General features: G+C 43.8%; 1 protein-coding gene across 2 annotated transcripts in view; it reads left to right on the top strand.

Moving 5' to 3' along the window:
• Nucleotides 1–1005: 1005 nt before the first annotated feature.
• Nucleotides 1006–15126, top strand: part of TTYH1 (tweety family member 1) — a 311500-nt gene continuing 297379 nt past the window's right edge. The window contains exon 1 of one of the 2 annotated variants that reach the window (XM_082274354.1): nucleotides 1006–1345. In XM_082274354.1, coding sequence (XP_082130480.1) covers nucleotides 1220–1345 — 126 coding nt within the window. In that variant the 5' untranslated portion in view covers nucleotides 1006–1219. The remainder of the gene's footprint in view (nucleotides 1346–15126) is intronic. The other variant, XM_082274355.1, reaches the window with a different exon arrangement.

The raw sequence follows: 15126 nt of genomic DNA, 5'->3' as shown, positions 1-15126 counted from the left end.
CATTTCCTGACCCTAACTGCAACTGAATGGCTACCCAAACATATTAAGTGTAATAGTAGGAACTATATTTTTTTGTGATTTGCTACAGCACTGGGATTTTGGGTGCCCCTTTTACCACCATATGAATATATCGACGTTTTTGGCAGCTCTACACTATTTTTTTATATTATATCATGGCTGCCCAGGCATACCTTTGCAAGGTGGTAGTCCATCTTGGCGTTTCCCATGCTTGGATGTTCTCCAGAATCCTGCTGCCTCTATTGGAATGTACGTTACAGAGCAGGCAAGAACCAGACTGAAAAGCCCTTAGACCCCAGCTTTCCCTCTTTTTATATCACAGGTGGACAGGCTGGAACCAAAAAGCCAGTGAACTGAAGAACACACTCTTTTCTCCTTCCTCCCTCAGCCTGGACAAGCCACTAACTAACTAATACAGCTGTAGGCAACCTGCCTACACATTGCTACAATGCCACCCTGCTGTTTTGAATCTGACTGGCAGCTGCAAATAACACTTTAAAAATTGGTATTTTTCTGTTATTCTGTTAATTAGAAACTTTGTAAAAGTCTGCAGTGACCAAAAATTGGAAAAAAAATATTTATCTCTAAATGAACGGTTGCCCCTTTTTGTTCAGTTTATACACTTTATTTCAGGCTTTGTTGGTCAGTTAATACGTCTGAAATCTCTTTGTCTTGCCAATAAAAGGAGCACCCTATGCAGTCTGACTTTTACTGCATCTCAGGATTGCCAGCTTTCATTCAGCGCTCCAGCTCCAGCATCAGGTTCATGCTGAGACTTAGTGAACAAACCCCTGGGAGAGGTCAGATGTCTTGCTAAATGGCTTTTGCAACTTAATAGAAAGGACCACAGAGCCTAACTAATTAATAGAGGATGTGTTAATAAACCACTGGGAGGTGCTGCTGCTCCCTTCCTCACTCCTGCATCCCAATGTATTCTGTCTGAATGGATAGGGATAGACCTACATGTTTGCCTCCTCCCCCTGTTTCATCTCTCTCTGCTTTTGCTATAAGCAATTACACTCCAGATGCATCATTTCCCACCATGTCTACTGGCTGGAGTCACTGCTAACAAGATGAACACAGAAAACTGAGAGCTGCGATATCTGAATTCTCACAGCTTCGACCCAGGAGTTTTTTTTTTTCCCGGTTTTCCTTTTTTATTTTTTTCGTGGTTTAATTTATTTGTGATCGGGAAAAAGCCATGAGCTTAAGTCATGGATACCGGGCGTCTTGGTGGACGTATATTCTGCACCAGGTGCCACACACCAATTTCCAATTCGAGGTGGTGGACAGCAACTTTGCACCCCAAGACTGGAACTATCAGCAGGTAAGAGAATTATGAAGGTGGCAATTAAATATTCAAATAAGGGCAGCAGGTGCATGGACAGTAATTACTTAGGTTAACATAAGGTCATCACTGCTGCCTTGCTGACATTCTAAGCTGATTTTAAGGACACTTTTCTGCTGGACGATTCTGAACCGAGAAAACCAAACATCTGGGTGGTCACAAAGCTTTGCATGCTCAATAGATAGAAAATATAAACACTTTCAGGGACAAACCCTAAAAACCCAGATATAATTACCAGGGACATTTGATGCTGAGTTAATTTATTGAATATGAATAAAAGTAGTGTTTTTGGGTACAGTTTTTCAGTCCTAAAAAGCATAGATGTCTTCTAGGATAAGCATTTTCCAAGACACATTTTGAATCTGGCCATTGTTCCATGTAAATCAAGGACATAAGCAACTAATGACTGCATTTTAAAATCAATTTTTTTGCTACCAGCAATATTTCATGCTTACCACGTTTACAGTATAATATAAAGTTAAAGCATATTAACCCAAAAACAAAAACGTAATATATTATAATTTATTGATTCTTAGATGTGATGGCTGCATTCATTTTCTTTTTTAGGCTTTTTTTCTTTATTCTCACCTGTTGATCTGGCCAGTAAGTCTGTTATTTTTTAACTTAACAGACCAAGCTGTCCACTAAAAGTGGCAGTTAGATTGGGACAAACCATTTTACACTTATATGGGTGCTTACAATGGTCAGCTGTTATAATCTTTGTGAAACGTATATTCAAAAAGAAATAAAAGGTTGCTTTAACTGCTTAAAAAATGGAGTTGGGCTTGATAGTCAAGTCCATGTGATTGTGCTAGTGCGTAGAACACTACACTCCCCCCAGATTGACAATGCTGCTGTCCAAAGGTGTCTCTGTTGCCCCTCCATAGAGTTGAGCCACCCTAAGAAATGAAGTGTGCTACTGGCAGCCACCACTTTTAGGGTTTGGTAAGCTGCAATATATTACAATTTTGTTTTTTGGATTTAACACCGCTATTGAATGAAGGGTGAATATTCGTTTTTTGTAGTTACACAAGAGGACGTTTTTAGGGGTCTTGTTAGGATAGTGAAAGACCTGGGGCAATCCTTGGGCACCCTAAAAACAGGAAAGCTGAAACGGTGTAAATGTGGGGTAGTTGTCCTGAACCTTGGTTCTCGATCTTTTCCTCTCGACTTCCCATCTACTGTCCTGCATGATTGTTCCAGGAATATCACTTAATAGGTAGTAAAATCAGCAGTGGCGGCTGGTGCATAATAATTTGTGTGGGGGGCGGCAAATCCAACACCACCCCCTGCAGGACAGCCGGCAAATACACCCCCAGCGGGACGGACGGACGGCAAATACACTACCCCCCCCCCCCCAGCGGGACGGACAGCCAGCATTATTACCTCCTCCGGCCTCCTCCCTCTTTCTGGCCAATGGCCAGTAAAATCGCTTCTCTTTTCAGCCAATCAGGAAAGGGGTCTCACGACCCGTTTCCTGATTGACTGGGAGGAGAATCAGTGTGATTATAGCGAATATTCATTCTCTATTGTCATACAACTGGGTGGGCTCAAGGCGCAGTGCTCTGCTCCCCGAGCCCACCCCTTGTTGAAGCCTATTAGAGCCTCTGGCTCTAATCAGGTACTTAAAAAAAAAAAAATGAACCCCTATAGGAATTCATGCATCCGGCGCCCTGCATGTAGATTAAAGGGCTGGATGCATGGATCGGGGGGGGGGGGGTGGCATCCCTGCACCCCCAATGGACAGGCCGCCACTGGAAATCAGATTGAAAAATAAATCCCCTGGAGCTGGCACCTTTTAAAATCAAGTCAGCAATGGCAGCATCCCTGCTATACTCACTGTTCAAGGTTCAAACACAATTTAAAGAGTATCTAAGCCCAAGAATGAAAATTAAACACAATGTAGCTGTGATGGCTACAGTCTTTTATTTTACCTGGTGATCCTGCCAGTAACGCACTTTCTGTATTAAAGTGACAATGCTCACTCATTGTACTGTATCTTTGGAGGAACAGCGTTGTCACCCTAGGCACCTTTACCAATTTAGCCTAAAGACAACTCCTACTCTCTTCATCATTGTAGCATAAAGGGTGGTGTTCTGTAGTTCACAGAAGAGAAGTCATGAGAGCCGATAACATTGTTTGAGAGTTCAGTTCAGGAAGTGACAAAATGGTTGGATCTCTGGCAGGATCGACAAATATTTTCTGTACCTGCATAATATATACTTAGGTGGAAAAAAAGAAAACGAATGCAGCAACCCAATGTAGGGACTGGTAAGCTGCAATAGGTGACATTTTTGCTCCTTGGTTTATATGGATTTTAAAGCCTGATCAAGAGAAGAAAGCTGTCTAGACTTCAAGGACTATGATTGTATCCAAAAAAATACATTTTGGAACATTTTAATTGCGCATCTGTGAATGTATTGTGTGTGTTTTTATAGAACCATCTTTTCATTTATTCAGTAGTATCTCAGGAAGTTCTAAGGGATCACAAATGGACTAATAAATATGCAATCATAATTATGCTGTATACTATTCTCTGTATGTTTTGCTCTCAATATTTTAAGTAAATCACCTCTTGACTGTTTACATAAACATGACATCATCAATGTATGCTGTAACAGTAAAGAATATCATGAATGTAGACGCACAGCAGATTCTGTGGTATATATCTAAGAATTTATTTCAAGATTTAAAACCTATTGAAATGTTAAATATTGTATGGATTCCAGAGGTAAATTGGAGTCATACATTAAAGGAGTTTAAAAGTCTCTAGGTTTTTCATCCTAATGCATTCTTGGTTGCAGCTGTCCCCCAGACCCCCCCATTTTCTTACCTGAACCTGAACATTCCAGTGATGAGCACTAGCCCAGCAGCTCCAGCCACTGTCTCAGATTCCCATTGGATAGATTGATAGCAGCAGGAGCCATTGGCTCCCCCTGCTGTCAATCAAATCCAGTGACACGGGAGCGGGGGCGGTGCTGAGTCCTGCTGGCTGTGTCAATGGACGCAACAGTGGGACTCGTGAGCGTGCCCGCACAGGTGCCCCCATGGAAAGCGGATCTCCGTGGGGGCACCCAATGAAGAGGAGGAGCCAGGAGCACCTCCGGGGCACCCCAGAAAAGGAGGATCGGGGCTGCTTTGTGAAAAAAACCCTTGCACAGAGCAGGCAAGTATAACATGTTTGTTATTTAAAAAAAAAAGAAAACGAACCTTTACATTCACTTTACAGAAAAACAATGCAAAGAGGCTCTGCAAAGTGTTGTAATTTATAGCAACATGAAGTCAAGTGAAAAATGTATGTGGTTGTAAATCCTTACGTATGCCCAACAAAGTGAGTGGCCTCAGGTGATACACAGAGATTAAACAAATCCTCCTACATAAATTGTATTTGTTTATCTCCTTCTTTTCTCTACATCTGTTCAAAGTTCTGAATTTATAAAGCTTGTCTAAGCTGTCAGAAAAAAGGAGTGGGATGAAGCGGGCAGGGCTCAGGACCAGAATGCAACGTGTTTTGAAGCATGCGTTGTACCACATAGGGGCATGCGCAGTCCCTTCTCAAGCAAATTTCAAAACCTAATGAAATTGTGCATATACACACACCAGCCAGTCAGAATTTTCCTGCCAGCTGATGGAGAGAACTGGGCCAATCTTTGCAATGTAACACATTTAAATACTTAATAAATGATAAAGGATATATTAGATAGACATATGTGAATGATAATACAAAGAAATCATTACTTCATAGACATTTCATGGGGTAAAAAAATAAAAACATAAAACTGGACCTTTGTGAAGAGAATGGGAGAGGGGGTCAGACCGGAGTGGGGAAGGGAAAGGTTATATGTAAATATATAAAAATATATGGAATGTTTTGGGGCTAGGACCACCTCCAAATGGATAGGGATTACCTATAAAAAAATTGAACCAACTGTTAATTATTGCTTCTGTAGCACCCTCCTATGTGGGTGCGAGGAAAAAGCATTTTTTTGGCCTTGTCTGCTTATCAGATGGGCCTTGATTGTTCAGCTAGGCTGTCATGTGTTTCCAGGTGTGCCTGCTGAGTTTGGGGAGTCTCCCCACTGTGTCCAATGGGGGCTCTTATTGGACAGTGTAGGAAACCTGGCCAATCTCACACCAGGGCTCGTATCTACCCCAGAGGGCAGAATATGCCCCAATGCATTCTGTGATGGGATATAAGTCTGAGGGGAGCACATGACAGAAGGTCTTTGGTGGGAAGCAGAGTCCCCGGAGGAGGGTGACGGCTGTCTCTCCTCCTGTCAGCGTGAGGAAAAGTGCCCTGGGTGGTCGGCCTAGAGGACAGAAGGTTGAGCTGAGCTGCAGAGAGGGATCCAGAGTGCTGAGGACCAAGTGGAGCTGCTGGGGCAGGAGTTTCCAGGAAAGCAGTGTCGTAAGTACTGTAAACTGCCCAGGGGTCTGCCTAGGATAGAGGACCACTCCGGAAGGTCAGAGGGATCCAGTCAACCGGGAGAGAGGGCTTAGAGAAGGGGGTGCCAGAGTCTAAGCCCTGAAGAGAAGTCTGTAAAGAGGGTGCCAGTGTGGGCCCTGAAGAGTTAAGAGTTGCAGCATTGTTTACAAGTAGCTACCTTAGCCAGGAGGGCTAAAGGGAGCAGTACAAAGAACTTTGTACCAACGGGGAGTGACAAAGTCAGTTCGGAGTTAACGGACAGCAAGTAGGTGTTAACCAGCGCCAACCGGCGTTGACCGGCATTCAGCCAGCGTCAAGTCAGCGTCCATAGGCATTTTTCTCAGTTGTCCCATTATCTTGTGAATAGTTGAGCCAGAGGAGTATCCCACTCATTCCCTTCTCCCATCCAAGTTCCTAAATAAAAAAAAAACCCAAAGATGCTGGACTGTTTCTTGTCTCAGTACTCACACTTGGAGAACATGCTTAAATGTGCTATTGGTGCTAGCGGTGACCCTGGCAGACCCACATCCAGCACAATGGCTGGGAATCCTGCTACACTTCAAAAGAGGTAAATACAAATTAAAGCTAGGGTAACACCCATAACCGTATCCTATCTGGATTCCATACTTATAGGGCAGAGGTGGGGGACTTGAGTCACATGACTTGACTTAAGTCAGACTTAAATCACCAGTTTGAGGACTTGAGACTTGCTTGACTAAAATTAATAAAAGACTCAACTTGACTTTGACTGGGTATTCATGACTTGAGACTTGACTTTGACTTGAGACATATGACTCGAAATGACTTTACTATTTTAAGTTATTAAATATTTGCATTTTCTCAAGATGTGTTAAAGCAAAATTAATGTGTCTGTTATGTTTCTGAAACTTAACTTAAAACACCTCCGTGTGTTCTGATTTTTAGGACACTGGCTGTTTAACAATGGAAATACTTAACATGTTTTTAGTGACTGTGGTGTTGAAACATGACCGGACTAAGGATTTTGAGCTGTTTGGGCATTCAAAGTGTTTCTTTAATATGCCAAGAAAAAAGCACTAAGTAGTTTTGTTAATGTTTAAAATAAAACAAAGCCTTTCCTGACCACTGACTTTTAACTTATTTAAAGGTGAAAATTGGGGTAGATCAGTATTTTGACTTGATTTGTGACTTGACCAAAATAAATGACTTGACTTGACTTGCTTTACTTCTAGCAGGGACTCGACTTGACTTGCTTTCTTTTCGCCACAGTAATTTGGGACTTGCTTGAGACTTTAAGGTTAAGACTTGAGACTTGCTTGTGACTTGCACATGTGTGACTTACTCCCGTGTCTGATATAGGGAGATGTGATGCTGTCCCCACATGCATACAATCCGGGGGTACAAGTATGTTTTTTGCCCCTCTGCTCTGTTGTTCATCACACCTGTACCCCCGGATTGTATGCATGTGGGGACACCATCACATCTCCCCATAGATATGGAATCTACATAGGATAGAACATGAAGTCAAATAAGTGGAAAATGAATGTACTTAATGGCCCTGTAATCTACTTTTCCAGAAATCATTGATTACTGTGTTTTTTGTACCTCTCCTTTTTCACCTCACTACTGTTTGTTTGGAATGAGCAATGCCCCTTAGTTGTAGTCATGTGCACTGCTATAAGCACACTACAAACTCCAAAGTCTATACTCCATATCAAGAGACATTGGGGCTAAAGCCTCATACACACGCGTCGAAAATCGGCAGGGAATTTTCGCAGACGACCGATCTGCCGATTTTGGGCTTGTTAGTATGATGCTTCCGACAACCGACTCCGACTTTTCGGCCGAAAAAAATCTGGTGTGCAGGCTATAAAATTTTTGTCCGCCGTCAAAACACGTCCGATTTTCGTGCAGTCAGTACAGATTTCGACAGGGAAAAAATCTAATGAGCAAGTCTGGGCATGCTCAGAGAAGAAAGAACACAAAGAAAGCAAACCAACACATGACATCACTTCTGAAGTAGAATTTTGTCGGGCGAGAAAATTTGTGTGCAGTCTAGGCACATTCCAACCAACAAAACACCACTCTGGACAAAAGACGGACGATCGGTCGGCCGATAATCGTTGCATGTGTACTAGGCTTAAGTTGCTAAAACTGGAGAGTGCAAAATCTGGTGCAGCTGTGCATGGTAACCAATCAGCTTTTAACTTCAGCTTGTTCAATTGAGCTTTGACAAAAAAAACTGGAAGCTGATTGGTTTCTGTAACAAGACCCTTGCTCGCGCGCTTCCGTTCTCCCGACACTCCTCTGTTTCTAGTGAGTTAGCTTGCAGATCGCAACGTCTGATGGTTCAGTCAACCAAGGCTCCGGGATCCGAACTACAGCTATGTGCCGTTCGGAATCCATTAGAACAAACACCAAGCAGGCTGTATGTAAGTTCAAACAGGAAGACCATTCATTGGAAGTACACAGTACACTTTTATACAGAATTTGGAACATCCTGCCCCCAACAACTGCTTTCCCATTGGTCAATTGCACAGTACATGCCGTTCTCCTTCAGGTCCTCCCTAGCCATGCAAATGAGGACTTGAAAATGAGTCAGCAGGGATTGGCCCGTTAGCTTGATTAGGACTGTTATGTATAATGAGACAGAAGCCCCCAGGGGACAATCAATGTACACAATAGCCAGACACAGAACAATGGTTCCATAACGAGCCCCCCTAATACACATTACTCTTACACTGAGTGTCAATACATCCCTTAGCAGACAACAGGTGGGTTCATTAGCACACCCGACAATAGGTGAATGGAAAGCCACCACATTGTTAGACAGTCAGTCTCCTCATTGAACTTCCTGGAATGACCATATTAGGAGTTGTACTTCCTGGTCAAAGACCTCATGGCAAATGGGAACAAATCTCAATATTTCTACATGGAGACCTTGCTGACAAATATGAAGCAATCCAAACCATCACCCATCTGTCCTTAATTCCAGTGACGGTGAACGTCACATATCTTCCCCCGGGGAAACAGTCCAACAGCCACAGTGGGACCCCGAACGGGTCAACTCGAGGATGTTGGAAAAGTAGTCTTAAGGTTCCAGGTCTGTCTGTCGGGATAACCCCTCCGCATTCCCATGTATATTCCTGGTGTAGAGGTGTGGGGCCTTTTTGTAATTGAGAAATCTACACGTATGTGTCTTCCATCAAGTTCTATTCCATTTGCACGTTCTTTTGCCTCCTTTGCATCTTCAACATTTTCAAAGTAGACAAACGAGAAACCCCTGGAACGTCGAGATTGCTGATCATACACAATGGATACATCAGCTATTGGACCATATTTTGAAAATACTTCTCTTAGATCTCGCTCCGTTGTGTAAAGACTTAGGCCAAACACGCCCAAACAGCAGTTCGGATCAGGATTTGCCGAACTTACTCTACTTCCTATATGCCGCCTTCGATTTGACATGGGAGAGCGACTGTGGCTGTGACGTCTGGTGGTCCCGGCCATGGCGGCCTCTGGGGCATACGAGGAAGTTAAATGGCCCAAATTGTTCCCCAAAAGTACTTCTGCAGGTAACTCGCGTAGTAATCCCACTCGCACATATCGCTCCCCTGAGCCCCAATCCAAGAGGACTTGGGCGGTGGATAAACGTAGCACCTTGACCCCTGCTACCCTGACTGCAACAGTCTGGCCGGTCCGGGCTGACTGGGGAATCATGTGAGGCTGGATGAGGGTAATCGTAGCCCCGGAATCGCGGAGCCCCTGGGCCGGCTGCCCATTAACCCATACTGCCTGGCGATGGTGCTGTCGATTATCTCCGGCAGCAGCTTGGACAGGATCCGCTTCGAAAAGTTTGCCGCACTCTTCCTGAACATCTCAATGGTTGGGCTCATTCTGGAAGCAATGAGCCGCTGGTCTGGATGGATGATTAGTCTCTCGATACCTCGTGGATTGGGTAGGGCAATATCGTTGCAGATGACCGGTTCGGTTACAGGTATAGCACTTAGGAGGGTTGGGTCGGGCTGGGGGTCTAGAGGCAGACCACTGAGGTACTGAAGTCGGCTTAGAGGCTGGTAAACTGGGCCGAGATAGTGGATAGCGCTCGTTTTCGCCTGACCTTCGAGAGTCCAGATATTCATCGGCCAAAGTAGCCTCTTGCTGTACCATCTGTGGTTGCTTATCTCGCACCCAATCCCGTACTACCGGAGGGGTGTGGTTAAAGAACTGTTCTAATAGTACTAGCTGGGTGATGTCCTCTATGGTATGAGCGTGGCTTCCCTGGAACCAGCTCTTAAGGTTCCGCTGCAGACGATGTGCCCACTCCACGTATGTTGTGTTGGTTTGTTTCCGGGATTATCGAAACTTAATCCGGCTGGCTTCGGGTGTAATGGCAAATCGGGCTAGCAAAGCTTCTTTTACCCGGTCGTAGTCTTTAGCGTCCTTGTCCTCCAGGGCCCGATATGCATCCGCCGCTCTGCCAGTTAAATTACTCGCCAGTAAGACGACCCAATCTTGGGACAGTACTTCATGTATCTGGCATAGTCTCTCAAAGTCCTGCAGGAATGCTTCAATTTCCTCCTCTCCTTCCTTAAATAGTTTGAACGCCCGAAAGGGCAACTTACGGAAAGTCGCTGCATCTTTAGGCGTTTTCTCCGATTGCCGTATTTCTGCCATTCTCTGCTCATGTTGCCGCTGTCGTTCCCTCTCTTTTCGTTCTAGTTCTTTCTCTTGTCGCTCTAGTTCTTTCTCTTGTCGCTCATCCTGCAGCTGGATGTCTCTAATGGCATTCTGTATGGCGGTCTCTGATGGGTTAGCACCATATAATGCCAACCGCTCTCGAACTCGTTGCTGAAACAAGTCTTCAACTGACCGGGGTCCTGCATCACTCTCCCTCTGATCCATCTCAGCTAGCTCACTGATCAGGGTGGCCTTGTTCTTTGTCCCACCGGTCCCTCCGCGGCTCTCAAGTAAGTCTTTCAGCGTGGCTCTCATACATGCTGCAAAGCTGGTCATTGACTGTGGAGGTTTGGAGTGTCCCAGTAACTGGAGAGCAAATCCCACCGCTGCCAACCAATGTGACGAGACCCTTGCTCGCTCGCTTCCGTTCTCCCGACACTCCTCTGTTTCTAGTGAGTCAGCTTACAGATCGAAACATCTGATGGTTCGGTCAACCAAGGCTCCGGGATCTGAACTACAGCTATGTGCCGTTCGGAATCCATTAGAACAAACACCAAGCAGGCTGTATGTAAGTTCAAACAGGAAGACCATTTATTGGAAGTACACATATGACAAATATGAAGCAATCCAAACCATCACCCATCTGTCCTTAAATTCCGGTGACGGTGAACACCGTCACAGTTTCTATCCAGACCTGCACCAGATATAGCACTCTCCAGTTTAAAAAAAAAACAAAAAAAACAAAAAAAACAACCCCTTTGCCTACACTCCTACATACAGCGGGATCATGGTCGCCTCACAGGTCGCCGCAGGTCGCCTCCCATAGGGAAGCTACGGACCCGTTCTAATAGGAGCGACACAAGTCGCTCCGACCTAGAAAAAGGGTCCGGAGCTTCTTTGGGGCGACCAGGAGGCGACCGCCATAGACATCAATGTTATGAAGTCCGTGGCGGCCGCTCCGAGGTCGCGGCGCGCTGCTCGCACCGCGACCTCGGAGGTTGCCACCCGAAGTAGCGTCGCGGTAGTGTGAACCGGCACTAATAGAAGGGACATTTCTGAGCTAAGAATGCACACAGTACTTAATATATTTATAAACAGATAAACAGAACTTAATTTCACTTTAAACATTACTTCTTGTCAATGAAGAAGCGTACAATTATTCTTTACAAGTGACAGTAATCTGATTATGGATGCTTTACAAAAAAAGCAATAGTAAGCATTGTAAAACAATGATAATTAGCAACGTTGGTCTCAAAGGATTTCCATGCTGCAAAGGTTTGTGTGATCAGTAAAGTAAATTGGTGATTGGAGGGGAAATCGGTGGCAGAACTTGATACTTGTGTGCAAATTGAAATTATTCATAGCAGATTTCAGTTCACTTTCAATAGCCGATAGCCGATAAATTCTGGACAGCTCAGTAGATAAAAAAAAAAATAGAGCTGGATGGATTCCTAAATACACAAAATATACCTGAATAATATACCTGGTAATAACACCAGAGATTGTTCATCTAGGGAATATCCTCTTGCCTTCTGGGCAATCAGGAAGGTCCCCCCCCCCCCCTGAAGGAAATTGAAACATGCCTTAGGGCCCTTTCACACACGGAGTCCGTCATACGGACTCTGTTTTTCCCAGCGAGGGATCGATCCGCTGATCCTCCGCTGATGACAGCTGTGTCTCTGTGCTGTGTGCGGAGACACAGCTGTCAGGTCCCTATGCATCTCTATGGGGGAATCGGATGGGAACGGACCGTCTGTCCGTTCCCATCCGTTACCATCCGATCGGATCTGCTGGACGGATGGAAAATAGGGTTTCCATCCGTCCAGATTTGACGGATCGGATGTCAGCAGGCATGTCTCTGCTGACATCCGATGCCCCATAGAGATGTATGGGGTGATCGTTCAGATCTGCCAAAAAAACTGACAGGTGGATCTGAACGGTCCGCCTGTGTGACTTTTTTTTTTTTGTACTTCCACTTGGTCAACTGTGGGTATAGGATTCTATATAGGGCGGTTTTCATTTTTTTTTTTTTTTTTTTACCTGACCATATAACTATGCAGCTGATTGATTCTGATTGATTTGTTGCTTGGACTTACTGCTTTGTTAAATATACAAATATATTCTGACTCTACTGGGAGTCAAAGGAGGATAAAATGGTGACATATGGCCAGTCTGGCTGCATGTAACTGCCGTAAGACGGTGTATTTTAATAAACCCCACAACAGGGCTGCTTACAATATATGGGAAAAAGCAGGCACATGAATAATAGGCCTGGAACACCAGTTGGAGCGGGTCCCCGTGTGGAGGAGAAAGCCGGCTGAAGTCCTTCCACAAGTGGGTGGAGCACAGCGTGTAACACAGCCAGGAGTGGGATGATGCGGGCAGGGCTCAGGACCAGAATGCAACGAGTTTTGAAGCATGCGCTGTACCACATAGGGGCATGCGCAAATTTTAAAACCTAATGATGTGGTACATATACACACACCAGCCGGCCGGAAGTTTCCTGCCAGCTGGTGGAGAGAACTGAGCAAGGCACGTACATAATCATTAAAAACACATTTAAATACATAATAAATATAAAGATAAAGATATATTAGATAGACATATGTGAACGATGATACAAAGAAATCATTGCTTAATAGACATTTCATGGGGTAAAAAAATAAAAACATAAAACTGGACCTTTATGAAGGGAAGGGGAGAGGGGTTAGACCGGAAAGTGGAAGGGAAAGGGTTTATGTAAATATTTAAAAATATAGGCTTATAGGCTGAAACGCGTCAACTGATCTTATCAGCAGTTGTGCTCTGTGGTTCCTGAATAAAGATGAAGATTTTTTAGTAGCAACTACTGGTGTGCGGATCATCTTTCTACATAAAAATATATGGAGTGTTTTGGGACTAGGACCACCCCCAAATGGATAGGGATTACCTATAAAAAATTGGACCAACTGTTAATTATTGCTTCAAACGAGGTAAATACAAATTAAAGCGAGGGTAACACCCATGACCGTATCCTATGTAGATTCTATACATATGGGGGGATGTGATGGTGTCCCCACGTGCATACAATCCAGGGGTGCAGGTGTGTTTTTTTGCCCCTCTGCTCTGTTGTTCATCACACTTGTATCCCGGGATTGCAAGCACGTGGGGACACCATCACGTGGGGTCTACTCTAGGCTGATTTGGACTACAAAACCTCCTCCTCGCCACATCTCCAGTACATAGACAGAAGGGGTTGTGTAAGTCCCCAGGCAGTTTACATATGATAGATGAAAAAGGTGATAACATGCAGTGATATTTTAACTCAGTGCACAGAAAGTTACAAGGATTCTGGACGTTGGACAGAATCAACATGTATTTTTCTGTATTGGCAGAAAATGTACTTCACTTGGAAAAAAAAATAATAATACCGTAAATAATGCAGCCACCACATCTAAGGCCTTGTAGGCTGGAATATATTACATTTTATTACTTGGGTATAGATGTGCTTTACATTTGAAGTTACATCATATTATTATGAATTTTGTATACACTATTCATAAGTTCTCTGTTTTGTGGTCACAGCATATTATTTTTATTATTAATATTATTATACAGGATTTATATAGCGCCAACAGTTTGCACAGCACTTTACAACATGAGGGCAGACAGTACAGTTACAATACAATTGAATACAGAAGAAGCAGATGGTCCTGCTCATTAGAGCTTACAATCTAAGAGGGAGGGTCAAGTGATACAAAAGGTAATGAGCTGATGAAGAAAATAAAAGTACAGTTGATAGGTGTGGGCAAAGTAGGTTTCTCTGAAGAAAGGGGTTTTCAGGGATTGTCTAACAGAGTAGGAGATAGTTGGGGTAGGGAGTTCCATAGGATGGGAGAGGATCAGGAAAATATTTTTATTTTAAAACATCAGAATTGTGATAAAGCAAACAATATTTTTTTTTGACAATCCAGTATAAGCATACTTGTTGTGAGTTCTGGCTATCTGCTGGCTGTCTCTTTCCACATCTTCCTAGATTCCCTGCTTGCTTTGCAATATCCTCCTGCTGTTTACTTTCAATTTCTAAGGACTACATATCCCATAGTACCATGCTGCCTGCAAGTGGTGATTTTTGTACTGACTCCACCTCTACTCCCAGCGCCTCTTTAGTTCAGAAGGCAGGCTCTGTGAAAAGTGTGACATAGCAATGCCTACCCACAGGACATAGTGACTACGTGTCGCAGAATTCAATGAAGGAAATGTGTGGGGATCCTCACAAAGTAAGTTTAAAAACATCAAGACCGTTTAGAATAATAGGAGTAGTCTAGAAAAAATAATGTAGAAAAGAATGTATGATTTTAATTTTTGACCATAGATACATTTAATTAGGCGAATCCCTGTTGAGAACGTGTTTTCACACGAAACGCGTCCAGGACATGGCCTACATCCTGGTGTCCATCTGCTGTATCCCTGTTGTGGAACTGTGGACTCTGTGAGTTTTTGCTTCATTGCTCTTTTATGTACATGTACATATTTTATGACGAAATTTAAATAAATATACTACACTATAAAACATTTTTGGCTCCATGTGGTGGACATTTTCATCTAGTGTATCCACGGTGAGAATAAGGATGACCTTTTAGCCTCAAGGGATATCTTCACTGGGATTTGACTTAAGGCTTGGCTCCCCGGGAAG

This window comes from Pelophylax lessonae, assembly GCF_965119305.1.
Source record: "Pelophylax lessonae genome assembly, chromosome: 12".
NCBI lineage: Eukaryota > Metazoa > Chordata > Amphibia > Anura > Ranidae > Pelophylax > Pelophylax lessonae.
Note: the sequence above shows the minus strand (reverse complement) of the source record. Positions and strands in the feature narration are given on the sequence as shown.